This window comes from Amblyomma mixtum, chromosome 2, assembly GCF_055824585.1.
Source record: "Amblyomma mixtum isolate Tamu chromosome 2, ASM5582458v1, whole genome shotgun sequence".
NCBI classification, from domain to species: Eukaryota; Metazoa; Arthropoda; class Arachnida; order Ixodida; family Ixodidae; genus Amblyomma; species Amblyomma mixtum.
In genome coordinates, this window is record NC_143013.1 from 35,119,824 (window position 1) to 35,137,788 (window position 17,965).

Sequence of the window (17,965 nt, forward strand, 5' to 3'; positions counted from 1 at the left end):
ATTCTGCATGCTTTCCTGCATCACCACGGATGATACGAACATGGAAGTTGAGACCGCACCTGCAAGCACTTAGTGCCGCCCTCAGATTGCCAATGTTGCGATTGGCAGTCATGTGGTATGCACAGCAAGAAGTGAGAGGTGACGCGCGGCTCTCACAATGGCAATGTCACAACCGCCAGTCGCGCATTACCCACTGTGAGCAGTGAGCAGTGGCGCGTAGCCATAAATAAATTTCGTCGATAGCAAACAGATCTGCATAATGCTTCAGTACCCAGATTTTGCACATTTTTTAGATGATACAAATTTTAGATGATGCAAAAAATTTTAGCGACTCTTTGAGGTTCATATTATCAAGATTCTATTGTATTAGGTGAGGAAAGACAGAAGAAAACAACGATGGGTCTTAGAGATAAGCCTGCTCTCCACCTTTGTAACTCGAAAACAGAATATATACAAAAAGAAAACATCTCTATTGCCTCAAACACTGCATCCTTATTTGACCCACCATGGTCCAGCAGCTATACCTTGATGGAGGCATGGGCGTACGGAAGGGGGGGCAAGGGGGGGGGCAACCTGGATTTACGGATATTATTTATGCTTCTTTTTGGTGCTAACCTACCGCCGCCCCCATCCTCGGACAACGGGTGGCCCCCCCCTGGAAAAAGTTCTGCGGACGCCCTTGGATGGAGGCATAACATAAAACTCCCATGTATCAAGATTTCAATGCACAAAACCTAAATGGTTAAATTTAATCCTGAGACCTGCAGTGTGGTCTGCCATGCAGGCGACATTTTGCACATATCGCAGCTCATGTGTAGTGTCAGCACAGATTTTAGCATACCTACAATAGATCACGGAGATTAGGGGAAAAGTGTGCCAATTGTTCTTATGTAAACATGAGCTCTCAGCTCTGTCCCTTCCCATGGGGTGCTTGAGAGAGCAGTAAGAATCGTATCAACCACTCAGTGACAGAGTCCCTTCCCGTGGGATGCAAATTCAGAACAAAGAATCTGCAATATTCCATGGGAATCATAGCACACAAAATAAATATATGCTTTGAAACACACCTCGCATACTCCAAATGTACCTTCATATTAAAGGTGGCCGTTGAAATTCAGCATGAGGTAGTGCTTGCTATTCTCTTCATTTGAAGACTGCCGCTACTTGGACACGATCCCCCTAGCAGCTGAATTATCTCCAACAGTGCCCTGGTGCGCTATCCCACACCTGCTTTGTTGAATGCGCTCGCAAGCAGGACAAAGCCTTTCAAAGAAATGTCACCCACCTGCCACTCACTTTCATTCCTGGCTGGTCCCATACCACAACGAGAGGAAGCACCCAAAATGGACAATGGATGTAGCTTAAAACTAAAAACTTTTGCAGCAGGGGGGGAGAGGGAACAACTATTGCTGGTTTTGGAAGGTTCCAGTATTACATCCCTCGTATTGAAGAGTTCATGTGAATGGATTGTTGCCAGAGTCACCATGCGTGATGTGCTAGCTTGCTAGTGTGGATTGGGGAGCAAGCATGTTAAGGCATCAGCAGATCTTCATTCGTTACCAGATCGTAGCTTTCAAGAGAACTCGGAAGGACTAAATTAATCAAATGCCCATCGTTCTGTTCTCAAAGTGGCCCATCACAATAAAAACTGCAAAAAACAATGTGACTGCTAACACACAATTCCATGCAAAGAACGCTCAAATATACAATTTCTCGTAGGACTGCAGGCAAATACGGGCCCTCATGACGGCTCAGTCAGGAACACCAGCTTTGGTTTTATCTGAAGCCATGATACCATCACCTAAAATAAAAGCTAACTGCAGCTGGTGACTATGATACAAACGAAGGTTAAAAAAAAAAATGTGCACAACTCCATGCACTTACTGTTCTGAGTAAAAATTGCATCTCTCAAGGCATTCATGAGCTGGCTACACAAGCCAGTTATGAGGCAAAAGTGATAATAAATCATCAAATAAGATGTATACCACTTTTCTAACAAAAATAATTTAGCGCACTTAATTCAGCAGTTGCTCACCTGTTTCTTATCTCATCATGATGTCCATAACAAGTGAGAATGTAATTACCCAGAGCAACACAGGTGAGAGAAGCAAAATTCAGCGAATATGTCAGGTCTGTACAAGTTAGTAAGAATAGAGGGCGTAGTCCCTGACAGCTTACCTTATCAACGATAGTCTCCTCATCCTCAAAGACCAGCATTGTAGTATTTTTTTTAACGTAGGCTGCTCCCCACTCTGGGTCCTTTTCAATAGAGCCAGATTTTGATGGACATGTCTGAAAACACCTGCACATTTCAGTAGCTGCACATGACTGAACTTAGTAGAAAATTTCTAGTAGTAAATTGACGGTCTATGGCACACCATCAACTCGAGCCAGATTGCACCAAACAAGGAGGCATGGGTTAATTAGGATTATTAACACTAATGTCTAAAACATAAGTTCAAAATATACTGTCTACAACACACATTTAGTATGGTCATATGCTATACTGTGGTGTGCAGGATTGGATGCGAGTTGAGTAAAGCTACTGTATACTTTCAAGAAACGTTGCATTTAAGACCTGTCCCACTACTATGCCATATCTCTTGAAATTACTTGCTGCACCATCTGGGCCATGTTTTTACTGCACAGTAAGCTCTAAACATAGTGCAAAAACAAAAGTACTGGAATATCTAATTTTCTATTGGCAGACATCACCAGCACAAAGTTTGCAGGCGATAATAGAAGTTTTTGATACATGGAAGCCAAAAAAAAACATGACACTGAATGATGCACTGTGCAGACCATGCAGGGCAGTGCACAGCACACCTTTCAAATCTTGGCTACATGCTCCAGTTGCCAAAATAATTGAGCTTCATGTAGTTTCCATGTTCTGAAAACATATATATGCTACAGCTATCAACTGTTGCATCATTGCTCCAATAGGGTAAAAAGTCTGCATGTTTTTTTTTGGTGCCCTATAGGCAACTGTAATGAACACAGTAGTGCCATTATGTGTAGCCTAGCAAGCAGAGGGAACAGCTTTGAAAAAAATGATTAACAATTTTGCAACACCCCTTGCCAACACAAGCTCAAGACACAAGCCCGTGCACTGCCAATGTAACATGCATGCGTGCAGCCCTTATACAGTGTAGTGTTCCTTTGTGCGACGGAGTCATGCTGGGCACACCATAATGCTCAAGATATGAATCAGTCACACATATTTCGCTGTGTAGAATGCTGCCTTGTTATTGCCTCTACCCAAGCCATCATGGCTGCTTTGAAAAGAACAGTCAAGTGACTGCACTGCCATTTGGTCACTGTTTGCCTGTACTGGTCAGCCACATTGCCTGATATTACTGGTGGCATGACGTCAAGGCCAATTCTGGTACATTGTCAAGCTGTGTATCCATCACAGCAGCCTCGTTTCTACAACACTCTGCAGTGTATTACTTTGTACTTATCTTTCCCTGTTGTGCTCAATTTATGCTCATAATATATAAAGACAGACCTAGCTTGCATATATTTATAACATGAATAAATTTGAGAAATGCACTCTATGCCACTTACACGCTCATAGTTGACCCACTTCGAATTAATGCAGTCATCCATAAACCTTCCATGTAATGACTGCAGCCTGTAGTCATGGACGGCTAAGCTTACAGATATGCAGGGGACAGGCTTCTTCGATGAGCTATCGCCAACCCGTTGCTGAAGGAAAAAAGACTTTTAGAAACTGCTGAGTCACAAGAAAGCACGTTTCACCATGTAAGCAGCCAATGCCAATTTTAATTTCTAGCAAACCCAAGCATACATGCAGATTGCGATTCTAAAGTACTTTCTTGCTTTTTATTATACAAAGTTAAATAGACAAAGGTTGTCTACCATGTATTGCTCCTGTTTTCAATAAATTCTATGCTCTGCATTAGATATAAACAAGCAAAAGCTGTTTAACATTCAAGTTTTCACTTTCAAGTTTTCAAAAAAAACCAAAAAACTCTGAGATTCATTAAAATATTTGGCAACGGTAGATGCCTCATTTACGGCAAATGAATCTCTAATAAGATGCCCATATTTTTCACAATACGTATGGAGCAAACTAAAAAAAAAAATCTCTACTTGCAGCAACTTCTTCTGGCAATGAAGCAGATGCTATGGTGCCAGAACACACCCTCTTCCTACACAGCGGAATATCACCCCCGCTTGCAGTTATTGGTTTTCTTTTAAAACACTGTGTATTGTTAACATTTGCTATTTAAGGCATATTTATAACATGATTGCCAACTTTCAATGCTACTATTGAAGGAAAAAAAACTGTTTTCTTGATTAGAACAAATTTCCTAGGCACGTCTTGCTAGAGTGGCAGCAAAGCAAGGCAAAGAGTTTCCGAGGGCAAGCCAGAATTCTTTTTTTAATTGTAACAAGCACGTGGAAAGTGGTGGGTTCTTCCTACATATTCGACACCCCTTTTCATGTCAAAACTAGATGTAATGAAATTCTGCATGTAATGAAAAATTGCAGACTTTCCTCGATTTCTTTATATATCCGAGCTTAACTGTAAAGAATCTAGCACAAATGAAGAATGCAGTACTTTAGTCATTTTTATGTGCCATACTTCAAAGACAAAGGTTTATATTGCTCTGCTTACCATAATCATCCGATGATGCTTTGTGACTGGGATATGAGAGGGCCGAGACACCTTGCAAGATGGAGGCTCAATAATATGGTGATTTATAAATATCAAAATGTCACATGAGCTGAAAAAAAATAATAAAAAAATAAAAATGTATCTCCTTAACAGGTGCACTTCAACAAAACAAAAACCAGCATTACAGTCGCCGAGCGATTTTGTGGACTCTCTAAGGGCTGCAGTAATGTCCGTAAAATCAAATTTCACTGAAAAAATAACTATTTCAACTTCTAATCAGGGGTGGTTTTGTGAGTCATCCTTGGAAGGGGTGATGGTTGGAGGTAAGGGCAGTTCATTTGCATCGCACGTTTTTTGCGTTTTCTTGTCCAAAAATAGAGTTCAGGGGGGGACCACTTTTTTCATAAAGAAAAAACGAGGTTCAGCATGATTTCCCAAAGTAAAATTTCTCACCTAGAAAGGGGGGCTGGGGAGGGTGGCTTCCTTAAGTAAAATTTCTCGCCTTTTTCGGTTGGCAACTATTATATATAGCAAATAATGCTACAACATGCCACAGTGTACACAATACCTTTACTGCATTCTGCATGCTGTAATACTGCCCTCATTAAAAATAAGAACCGTAGAAAAAGGTGTAACATACCCTACTAGACTGTCAACAATGCTCTGATTGATTGTTTGCAGCTGAACACCCAACACAAGCTGCAATTTTTGTTTCGTGTTGCTACTTTGGAAATGGTTCCACAACCTCTAGAAGAAAGGAAAGAAAAAGAGCATCAGCTTCAAGCACCATCAGCTTGCATTTACTGCGATTTCTTGTGGACTAAGGTTAAGAAAACATAGACGGGGTGCGAACAAGTATTTCAGTTTAGTACGATAGGGCACTGGAACATTGCAGAGCAGAAAAAAAGAATGCTTCTTAAGCTTTCACTTCACATGTATCTATAGAACATATAACAAAAAAATTTTACACAATTTGGTAATGTTACAGTAAAAGGGCAAATTCACCAATAAAAACGTTGCAATGCGTGGTTACAAGCTGGCTTTCATTTGGCTGAGTACATACAAATACACAAATACACAAGCACACGTGGCACAAGTTAATGATTCAAATATCAATTACTAACACCACGTTTTATGCCGCGCGGTACACTCAGCGTCACAAATAAATAAATAAATATCAATTACAAGTCAACAAAAGAGATATTCATATGAAATAGATGAAGAGGTGAGCTGAGAGAACAGCAATGCTTATCCACATGTTGCATGTCTGATGTTGGTGTAAAACCATGCAAGCACAGATCAGAAACACTGCCTGGCAGATGTGACAACACCCATATGAAACTAAACTACCACACAAAAAAAGCATATGGTGCCCACTGCAGCAGCATAAAGCCTAAAGCTACGGTGTATTGCACAGGGACTGCAACACTACATTACACTTTGCCATCAAATATAAATTGCACGCAGTAACGTGAGACGAATTTTTTCACTTTGGCTAGAGTGTTTTAATATTGTGTTGCTGCCACGAAAAAAAAAGGAAAAGGAAAAAAAAGAGAGAGAGAATGATGCAATGCTGCAGCTCAAAATTCAACAGATTGGTCTACTTCTAGCTCTCCCCAGAAATTAGCTGCAAAAAATTAAGTGCGACAGATGTGTACATGATCCTTGCATGCATTAGTCATAAGCTACAAAAGTTATACAGTGGTATGCCAGTCTTCATTCAGTGGAGATTATATGAGGGCACTGGCAGACCAAGACTTGGCGCTTAGTGGCCAGGTTTAGGCTTAAAGCCGCTGAAAGTTTCAGTAGTTACTGAAAGTTCTTAATCACAGCATTCAGCTGTGACCCGAAAGAAAGCCTGAATAAAGAATTTTTACAGTTCAATAATGCTTATAAGGTAAAGAGGTGGCTTTTATGCTAGCAGTAATTTTTGTCTGAACACATTTTATGCTTTGTAATGACTGAGAGCAGCAGCAGTGGCCTATGAGATTAGAAGAAAATTTTTTAAATTTCAAAGACTCTGCCAAATGGATTTGATGTGCTTGAAATGTTCGCAAATTATTAAACTGAATAATTAATTCAAATAATACCACACCCGTAACCATTACAACTGTAGTGTGCCAACTGTGACGGGTTCCGCTACCGCCATGCGCCGACACTACACTGTGACTGACGACAACGAAGTTATGCGCCAACACTACGCTGCGCCCGACGATGACGAAAATTGGTGCTGGCTATGCCTGTCTAAGCTGTCAGATCCTACACGGCAGTTCGGTCTCTTGAGGATGCCTAATAAACGCACCCCTACACTACAAACACTGTCAGCAACCCTCTGTTAGCAAATTTATGAGATGCAGAACTGCATACTAGAACAGCAAACGCGAGTGAAACATCAATGGGTGCAGAAAGGCACAAGGAAGTGAAACTGTAGCAAAAATGGAATAAACGGTGCAGCTTAGACAAAATACTTGACTTGAATCAATTCATATTAACAGCATAATATTTCAACCAGCATGAGAATACCTAGGTCAAGTTCTGTACAGTGCTGTCCACCTTCACGATCTATTGTTTCGTACAATCCCACCCAACTTTCTCAATCAATTTATAGCCGGTTAAGAGTGTCCTAAACAAGCCCACCTTTGCCAGGTCACCAAAGTTGTTCATGTCAGAGACAAGAGTGGAGATCAGAGCGAGGCCATCTAGGCGACGCTCTTGAATGAACTGGTCCAGGATTTGGAGGAAGGGGTCCATGTGCTCGTGCTGCCCTGCCTGCAGTGTGTTAGCCACTGAGCTTTCTAAGGCTACAATTGCAGCAGCAGGGCCTCGAAGCTGCAGGAATGAATCCAGGTCGCTTCCTGCACCAAGCCATGCAAATTGATCAGGCTTCACAGAACAAACACATGTACTTCAATCCCACTGTGTGTATGTACCCCTTGAGCCCATTAGCACTGCGGACGCTGCTACTGCATAGTAGGGCAGAGATGTACCATTCTCTTCACTATACTGCGCTCTAAATGCTGCCTGACTCTGAATGCTGCCCTGAAACACGTTGCACACAGATGAACATAAGGATGACAGTGAAGGGGCCTCAACTCAATGACCAGAACCCAAATATTTTTAATTTACTTGTACAACAGGTTACAAATGCTACAATACCGAAACTCTTAGTATTTGTCTCAGTGTAAAGGCTTTATTAAAGATAAATTGTAAACAGGATTTTTCTTGCTTCTAAGGTAGACACAAAAACAGCCCCATGAAGATTGTCATGACACTTACCTTCATAAAGCTTCCTTTTGTACATGTCATATGCTACACTCAGGTACATGAGATGTGTGCAAAGGTTTCTGGGAAACCGGGCAGAAATGTAGTGGTTCCTGAAGACACAGACCAAAGGACCTAGCGGAAATGAAGAAAGCGCCAGAAATGTTTGCACACTGCTAGACCTAGCAATCAAGGCCAAGAAGGCCTAGCACATTCGCTACAAGCAGCAGGCACCTGTAAAACAGTATCGAGAATTTCAGGCTGTTGTACCACTAATTGTTTTAATAAAGACTGAAGCATGAATACACTCAATTACTATTCTAGATATATATGAACCAATTCACCGGGTTTAGGTGGCAGTTTCAGCAACCAACCAAGAATCTTGCGGCTAGCATTACCTTGAGAATGCGGAGATAAGATAAATATTGCTGCAACTGGGTTTTGAACCCATGGTGTCACGAGCAGATCAACTTCACTGGCCACTGCACAAGAGCACTATGCTATCGTCACAGCTGATCACACCTCGTGTTAACCTGCAACACACTCTCGTGTTGTGGACTGCACTTCATCAACTTCCTCAACTTCCAAGCGGCATAAACAGATCAGATCAGCTTAACCTCTATCAGAGCTTAACATGAGTCTAATATCGTCGCCAGATGTGCCGATTACCTACCAAAGCAATACCATGAGCCAACCAGGCTAAACACATGCTTTCACAAGAACTATGCTTTCACAAGAACTATGTTATAACCCTACCACTTTTTTTTCTTTTCACAGTAAGCAGCTTTCTGCGTGAACAACATTTAACTGTACTTGCCCTGAAATTAATTAAAACAGGTTCCACTGAACATTTACGCTTCAGCAAGGTGTCAAATAAGCTGGCACAAAGAGAATGTACATCAAATACGCATAGCAAAAATTTTTTATAAAAAGAAAAAAGTTAAGACAAGTGAGATGAGCATGGCTTTTTGACGACAAATTTATAGCCATGAACCATTCTTGGCTGTACTGGTGCACTTAGTGTTTCCACTGTCGTATAAAATAGCTCTAATTCTCAGGCCCTTGCTTTGAAGCTACAAAGACTTACTTCTCTCCACTTTGGGCCGTTCAACACCACTACGTCCTTGAGAGTCTTTTTCCTGGAATTTTTCTGAAACAAAGCAAGCGTAGTCATGTAGATGCGACTTGCAAACACTTTGCAAGAGAGGCATTGTTCACACTTGAATGTGCTGTGAATGGTTGAACTCAATGCTTACACACCTGTATCTCTTCCAACTAGCTTTGCAAGGGTTAGAAGTCTTGAATACTTTGGTTGGTCAGGGCACTTTCCAGACAGGTCTTCGAGGTCAGCTCTGAAAGCTGCTACACAGCCAGTCGGATGAATACTGAAGAATGATGTGACCTGTGAATCATTACAAAGGTTAACTCCTTTTAGAATGACCACCACTATCATAGAGAAACACTAGCTAGGCAAAGAACTGCTATGTGCAGTCATGTCTTAGAATGACTGGCAAAACAGAAAAAAAGCAATGCAAGAACTACATTTTGTTACCGGTACCAATGTGACTGCTATGCAGTAGCTGCAAGGCTCCTGCCAAACAGTGAAGAAAAGTGTATTTAGTGGCTCTGGCAACTGGCATTTCGAGGTTGAGTAGAAAATGGTCAGGAGGTTATTCATTAGACTAGATGTTCTGAATGCTCTAAAGTTAAAGGTAATCAATGCCAACAAATACGGGTGAATTTATGGGTCACTCTTGGAGGGGCGGTTGCAAGGGGGGGGGGGGGGGGGGGGGCCTTTGAACCATGTTTTTTCTGGGCATTTTTGTTGACAAAATGAGGTTCAGCATGTTTTCCCACATAAAATTTCTCACCTGAAGGGGGCGACCACACCCTTCACTCCCCCTCTTAAATCTGTTCCTGTCAACAAAAAGTATCAAACAGGGTGTACAGAAAGGATTATGTCAAGCAGGAAGTGAATACATATTGTATAATCTCATCTAAGGGCCGCACCCAGCTTTGGACTAAATAATTGAGAAAAAAAAATATGTTTTTTTTTTATTTACCTATGGGCCACACCTGGAGGCAAAATTCAGACCCAAATTAAAAAAAAAAAGTGTGGCCCTCACACGAGTTTATACAGTAACTTCTTCAATCTTTTGCTTGCCAGAATGCTTTTCACATTACAGAATAAAGGCATAAGCACTATGTTCAAGCACAACACATGGATGAGGGAGTCATCTGACAGCCACTGACACTGCAGAATTCTATATATACAGTATTCATGTTTGTTGGTACACAGTGGATGACTTAATTTTCAGTGTCTGAATGATTAGCTGCTTATTGCAGCCAATGAACATGGAACAGATACCATCCATAACTTTATTTAAGAAAGCTTGTTCTATTTGGTTTAAAAATGGCTCAGTAACCTCAACAATACAAAAATTATAGCAAAACCTTGGAAGGTTGTGTAAAGGTATAAAAACAATATGTAGACATCTCAACAGCACAGTCATACAAGGTTATGTCAGTTTAAGCAGTGTCTATAACAAGCAATTTGAGCTGGTTTCAGCAGTGTTAACAGCAGCATCTAGTTAATATTGCAGCTAGCAACCATAGCTCAGATACACTAGACATACCCGGTGGGTCAGGCTGGTATGATCTTCAAAAGCTTGCAAATGGCTGGCATTCCTTCTAAGTGCCATGTCCCAGTGGTGATCCCTCTCCATGCTTGCCGAAGCTAGGCAAGTCTGGAAAAAACATCGCACCACAAAAGTCTTGAGGGTTTCAAGGTTATAAGGTGCCCACAGCTCACAACCAATGTCATGACAAGAAGCTACAAACTTGATCTTCATAACCTAACCTGCAGAATTATTCTGTACATGATAGTATCTAAAGAAACAGTCTCTTTAAGAAAGTATGCAGTAACCACGATTACAATTGCTTTTATACTCTACCATATACCACCAGCCACCTTAATTAACTACTATGCTATAAGGCTCCACTGACAAGCACTACATGTTTTATGTGCAATAATGCAGTTTCCACTACCTCCGGAACTGAATGACAAGGCTCCATTGACAACCGTCTAAAGATCTCACATGCTACATTACACCTCCTGCCTCCTAGTATTGTATGATAAGGCTTCGCTGAAAAGCCTAAAGCATGCTATCCTAGCCTGCTCTGCTGACTGCACGTCCACCACACCTGGTCATATCCCTCGAAGCTGCGTCGTAGGCATGCGTCCCCGAAGTGAGCTTTGCTGTGCATTACTGCTGAAGTTGCCACGGCAAGGTTCAGTGAGAGGCAGACAGAACACCGTGCCAGGTCACATACAGATTTCTGCACAGATATGAAGAGCATGAGGTAGTAAAAGCATTTCTCAGTATTACAGTCACAACATTGTCCCAACAGGGTAGGCACATATCACAAGGTTATATAATAAAATAAAAGTATTGCCACCATATCCTGGAACAATGAGGAACAACACATCCGGATGCATTAAGAGAAATTTGCAGGCAGGCCGATATCCCATCAACATCCACACACATTCACGCAGTTGTCACGTGAACAGACTTTTGCTCAAAGATGAAGCAGTATCTGTGAAATCATTCTTTGAAATGACTCGATAGCCCCCTTTCTATGAATGTTTTAACACTGAACCTACCAAGAAGAATGATGCTCTAATCCTTATGGCAGCCTCTATAACACATCTAAACAAGAGATGTAGCACAGTGACGCTAAACAAACTTGGCACACATAATCAGACATCTCAAATGTATTACATTGACTGCGAAGCATGAAACATGCAAGGACAAAATACAAAGAACAACAAGGACTGACACCTTTATACCTTGTCCTTGTGTGTTCTGCACCACACAGTCAATATATCAGTAGACCAACTAGCCCGAACCAGGCTTCTGATCCAAATATGTCGCATTCAGTGCAATGCATTGGCATGAGCAGAATGGCATACGCAAATGCCTTTCACAGTACTGACACACAGAAATGAGTGCTAAGTCAAGCAGAAGTGACAGCCGCGCTCAAACTATTCCAGACTGCAGCTCTCGGTAACACATTATAGAAAAGAAAGGATGCCAGATAACATCTGCTCTTTAGAGTTTGAGAGTTTCGAAAGTGATCATGGAGGTTTCAGTAGTTAAAGCTAGCACCGATAAGCTGCTGTACTTCACACATATAATGCTTTGATTGTATAGAAAATCCAAAGTGAAAAAAACAAAACGAATGGGCATAGGCATGAAAAGGAACTAAAGGCACAAACAAAAATGAAAAGGGCTAATAGCTCATACGAATGTGTCCACTTGTTCTGAACCTTTGGTGCTAAAATTTAAAGCCTAACTCATTTATGCTGAAAAATTAACACAGCTTACCATGAACTTGTAATCATCTTTTGTCAGGTAAAAAAGCAAGGGGTATTCAACACTACATGTTTCTGGCTCAACAATCCGATGAGTCAGCAGGAGTAGCAGGTCTGAGTTCCTGCAAGAATAGACGTTTTGTGAATACAATGTTTAAGTCTTGCAGAAGTCAAATTTTAAGTGAATTCCCCTTTCATCTCAAGCTTCATAGTGCTGCTCTAGTAATGCAGTAAGCAGCATATCTCTTGAGCAACAATATTAAACAGTGAGTAGTTATATTTTAACGCAGATGCTTAACTTCAGATGTTGCTGAAAAAGACCATAACTTTAGAGTGTAATTTAACTGAAAGACGTCACTTCAAATGTTGCTGCAAAGGCCAAAAGTTTTATTGTGTATTTCACTAAAAGACTTCTTGAGAAAAAAACAGCAGCAGCATACTTGCTCTGCCTCTTTTACGACAACAGACTTTGCTTCTGTTAATCCTAGCTGCTTTAGCCTCTGTTAACGGGCTTACAAAGTGGAATTCCAGCATGCATGATTGCTAACTTCCCAGTTTTGTGCCCAATAGCAAGCAGCAAACAGTGCTGATCAAAGGACCATGTTCAATGAAAAAAGTAACATTGTCACCCATTTTCTTTTTAGCTTGCAAAGTCCTCACACTATTACAGAAGTCAACTTTCCTAACATGCATCTCTCAAAGCTTGGCACCAATGGCTACAGTCTCAAAGATATAGAAGTTATGCAGCAAAGAAACCATCCGTCATGATGAAAAACTATCAAGTAGGTGTAGTACTGTAAAGTTAAATGATGATGATTCTAGCCTTTCATATTGAACTATGCACGTACCATAGTACCTGTGTGTGCAGTTTTATTGTATAAAGATACAGTAGAGTCCCTCTAAGTCACTGAGACCAGCAAAAATCTTTACAATATCAGTGTCTTTACTACATCAGTTGTTGATGGCATGGCTATGAGAATACTGTCTGGAAATCAATTGGTTACTTACTAAATGAACAGGGTTGGTTAAAAAAAACTCCTAAATACCTTCCATCCTGCTCTTATCGTCCCTTTATGTGATAATTATTTTCAATAATCCTGTTTTATGTTATCATGTTTCCAATTTGGTTTAAGACTTGCTGAAGTAGTGCATTTACAAGAATACAATGTGGCTATGAATGTAATGCAAGTTTGATTCCATGTGAAAACCAAAGCATTGTGTGAACAGTGTAGACTTCCACAGCCTCAGTTTCATTTAAGAGTCAATAGTTAAGAAAATCGCGCAACACAGTCAAGCATGGAAACTACCCACAAAGCCCTGCCATGCCTCCACCACCTCCGCTCGTGGTGCAAGCATTCGCCCTTTACTTCCCTACTCTACTTCTCACTGCACTACTGTCTTTCCTTTGTCAGCACCCTGCATTGCCTTCTTTTTGTATTCATCACAAGCTTTACTTTTTTTTCAACTTCGAGATATCCTAAAGTGTGTATATGCCGCAATATCATCATTCCGTGGAAAGTGCGTCGTCACGGCCAGATGCTTTTTACTGCAGCCATTTCATTATTAAAGGAATCAAACTAAACAAAAAAAATGCACAGTTGAAGGCGAAATGAACCTGCTGTTTCACTTTACTATATCCAAGTTTGTACTGTATCCTAGTTTACCATAGCGGGGTTCTACTGTAATTTGAAAGTTAGACTAGTCTGCTAGTCAAATTAGTTTGGTCTTAGGTTTTTCAGTCTATCCCTAAAGCAAACCATGTTAATAAGCAGATTAAGACAAACAAAATGTAAAAACAAAGCTTTACAGACCTGCTTAAAGATTCCAGAGATGAGGTAGATTTGAAGTGCTCAAAGTAAATCCCTCCTATAAGTTTGAGTCTTGATGAAGCCTTATCTTGAAAATGGCGCCATACAGTCTGCAAGCACAGTCATGATACAATGTGACATGATGGCCGGCTAGGCAATAATGAAGCAATGAAAGCAGTTAGCCTTACCAAGACAAGGTGATCATAGGCCTTGATATCAGCATAGAGGGAAGAAAACAGGGCTGCCCCCTGCACCCCCCGTTCATGCAGCCATGTGCTCAAGCTCTGTGCAAACCGTCCAACAACATTTGCATTGGAAGGTCCGAGAAGTCCACTTTCCATGACATCCACGAGAACAGCGGTAACGGCTGATGACTGTCTCGCCAGACGCAAGAATGCCAACAGTTCAGCCGCTGGAGGTAGAGATGATTTATATAAGTTTTCTCTCAGAAGAAAGTAAAGCTCAGCCCACTTCAATAACTGTTAGGCACTGCCAATAGCACACATTTGTCAACTACCTCCACTGACATCTGCTAATACCAACCTATCAAGGCATCACTTCCAAGTAAAATGATACACACATACAGGGTGTTTCGCCTAAGACATTCTGCAAGGTTAAAGAATATTCTTTTTTTTGGTAAAAAAGCACTTTTTGTGTGTTAATCAATTCGACTTACAGCATGCCTCAAGCAGAGCATGGCTTTGGCACAGAAAAATTCATTACTGGATTTTCAAGTCAAGCCATATGCAGTAAACCAATAACTCACCTCTCACAGCTTTGATAATGTTCTTTTTTGTGTCATAAGAAATTTCACTGAAGATTAGATGTGTGCAGAGGTCATATGGGAATCCTTCTGGAGCAGTAGATAGGATGCAGACCAAGGAGCCTAGAAGGAAATAAAGCACTGTGAAATGACCACCACCGCAGAATTAACTCGGAAGAACCAGGCCAACATTCACATGAATTAATTTGCATTCCCTCCCTGCTTGGGCCATAACAAGAGCTGCAGTATTGTATAAATAAATACATATAAAAATAAATAAATAAATAAATAAATAAACAATGACAGCCTCCCAACAGTATTCCTTCAAGAACAATTAAACTAGTTCCCTTGATTATTAGTATACGACATTCAGTTTGGCCCTGCAACGTTTCATTTGAAAACTGCATGGTATCCACATACACTAGTCACTTGAAGCGAGCAGACAGAAGCGCCAAGCTGTTATCAGCACCTAAAAAAATTGAGTACCATACAGAAGTCATAAAACTGCTGCTAGTTGTTGCTGTATCTTTTTAAATTTCAGCTCATTTGTCTGTGCTCTGGGAACTGAATTTTTAAATAGATTGTTTCAGTCGTTTCAACAGTGCTCTTCATTAACCAACTAATAATGTAGTATCTGACATATCATGGATTTAAATAACAGCAAAATGTGTTCTCATAAATGTTACTAAGCTCACCATTCTTAGGTGGGCTCCCCCCAACACGACCTCGGTCAGCAGGCTCCGCCGCTCTTGTAGGACTTGGGCTAGCCAGTTCAGTTCTTGCCACAGGATAACCAGGCTTTGTCACGATCCCAGGTGTAGTGGGCTTGACTGCAAGTTTCACTCCGCATACAGTGGCTACACTCAAAATATGCTTGTTCTGCTAAAGCAGCACGGTCTCACCCAGACACTAAAGTAAAAATAACTTCTCTGTCAATGACAGCTAAGCCCGCTGGTCATGAGCTACAGCACTGCTACCTCTTGTACCAATAGGCATTATCCATTACTGTGAATGCTCTATTTAAGGCTTCTTTAAGTAAAATAATCACTGAGCTGAATTAAACGCAGTGAGCTGCCATAGCTATATTGAAACCTAAAATAAGAAAAAAGGAGGTACCTTACCATGCGTATTCTTGTTGTATTTCAAAGCTAGAATAACAACAAGCAAAAAGAATTTCAACTTTAGTTCATAGCGCAAAACCAAGAGGCTATACAAATGCTGAGAAATGAGTTTACCTTTATATGAGTCTTCAGTGTAGACTTTGTCTAAAAGCAACAACAGATTTTTGCTTGCAGTATAGCATCGGCTTTAATAAACTATAAAGTCAAGAAAGCTAGCATACAAATCCAAGAACAAGTAAAAAACACAAGGTTGGGAAGGGCACAGCATTTTATATTTTCCATTCTAAGCTTGTTCACAGATCAACCCTACCAAGAGCATTGCTGAGCCTGGCAAGCCGGGAGTAAGGCTGCCGACAAACGCCCCTCCGGTCTTCGTAGTCGAGGTTGAAAGCAGCTACGCATGTCAATGGGTTGGACTGCAAATAGGACAGCAGCTGCAAAAACAAAAACAAAAAAATGAACAAAAAGTCACGAGCCAGCATCTTGTAGCACGAGCAAAACCTTGATTTCCCTCCTAACATCACATTTACAAAAAAAAAAATACACGCAATGGCCGCCGTCAATCTTACAGACAAGAAAGTGCTGTCAGCCAGTACAGTTTACGCTGAGCCATCTCATCTGCATCATTACCAGATCATGTCACAAAATGAAAGATGTTGCTTCCTGGAAAGAATAACAAAAACAACAAGGAGCTTTTTTTTTTTCTTCTGCTTTTACAATCAATTATCTTTAAGCGATAACATATTCAGTAATATAAATTGATAAACACAACAAAATAAATAAATAAAATTAAAAAAAAATCCCCTGTACCCCTTGGTTTCTGTGGCTGTTGGCTTTTCTCATATTTATAACGAGCCCCTCATTCCCCTTTCCTCGTCTGCTTAGGAGCTAATAGGTTTGGTTTGGTTTATGGGGTTTAACGTCCCAAAGCGACTAAGGCTATGAGAGACGCTGTAGTGGAGGGCTCCAGAAATTTCGACCACCTGGGGTTCTTTAACGTGCACTGACATCGCACAGTACATGGGCCTAATAATACTAATGGGTATAGCCTTAAAACAGGCTTTGAAGAGCAACTTTCTCATGCTTTGCAACAAGAGTCTGACACCAAGAAATAAGCTAAAAGTGTGGATTTGGGGTCCTCAATATATGAAGATATTCCTTGAGTAGAAACAATAGGACATGAATACCGCACAGCCCATGACACGCAAAGAAGGCTCACGGGCATGAACAGAAACTGCAAGAAAAAAGAACGATAAAAAAATGGTGGCTGCATGTCACCACTAGCTTAATATTTATTAGTGCGAAAGCACTATTCTGATGGGTAAACCCTGAGCAAGATCTTGCAATGTTTATGGTTTTGTGCTGTTTGTGGTTTATGCCAGGTTAAATATATAAATAATCAATCAAATATTCACGACTGACATTCGAACCCACACCTCCACAAACAGATCAGCTTCGCTGGCCACTGTGTGAGAACACTAGGCTATCGCCGCACACAAACAAGCCTCGTGTTACTCAGCAACACACACTCACGCTGTGCATAGTACATAGACTTCTCTTCAACTAATACTTAGTGAAGATGACAAAGATGATCTTGTTGATGGAGGCAGAAAAAAGTACAGTAGACAAGAGAGGTGGAGGTAGATATGATGTAAAAGGAAGAAAGAAAGCAGTAATGAAGCTAGTTGTCCTTGAAATGAAATGCAGAGTACTAAAGGCCAGAAGGCAGATGATAATATGTGAAAAGTCTTCAGAAGATGCAAAAGAAACCGGATTTACCTAAAACAGCGACCGAATATGCATGGTCGTTTCGCGGCAAGGGAAATGACTATCAAAGGCAAAGACAATGACAAATTTTCATGGGAAAAACGCACTGTGCCAAGAAAACAAACCATTTGTGTGAGCCTATTCCAAGATAATGCAGAACAGAAATTCGTGATGATATGAAGCGAGCTGCATGATTCAACTCTGAAATAAGGGCACTCATCAAGG

At 40.8% G+C, this 17,965-nt stretch overlaps 1 protein-coding gene across 1 annotated transcript in view; it reads right to left on the reverse strand.

Annotated features, from left to right (window-relative positions):
* The window catches only part of LOC149358960 (uncharacterized), an 80,527-nt gene that overhangs the window by 2,526 nt on the left and 60,036 nt on the right, over positions 1–17,965 (reverse strand). The window contains exons 60-75 of the mRNA XM_089567592.1: positions 16,279–16,407; positions 15,548–15,734; positions 14,856–14,975; positions 14,278–14,501; positions 14,093–14,199; positions 12,295–12,403; positions 11,111–11,245; positions 10,543–10,653; positions 9,167–9,308; positions 8,994–9,056; positions 7,922–8,041; positions 7,283–7,500; positions 5,286–5,392; positions 4,646–4,754; positions 3,568–3,708; positions 2,179–2,292 (exon numbers count right to left, since the gene is read on the reverse strand). Coding sequence (XP_089423718.1) covers positions 2,179–2,292; positions 3,568–3,708; positions 4,646–4,754; positions 5,286–5,392; positions 7,283–7,500; positions 7,922–8,041; positions 8,994–9,056; positions 9,167–9,308; positions 10,543–10,653; positions 11,111–11,245; positions 12,295–12,403; positions 14,093–14,199; positions 14,278–14,501; positions 14,856–14,975; positions 15,548–15,734; positions 16,279–16,407 — 2,136 coding nt within the window. The remainder of the gene's footprint in view (positions 1–2,178; positions 2,293–3,567; positions 3,709–4,645; positions 4,755–5,285; positions 5,393–7,282; positions 7,501–7,921; positions 8,042–8,993; positions 9,057–9,166; positions 9,309–10,542; positions 10,654–11,110; positions 11,246–12,294; positions 12,404–14,092; positions 14,200–14,277; positions 14,502–14,855; positions 14,976–15,547; positions 15,735–16,278; positions 16,408–17,965) is intronic.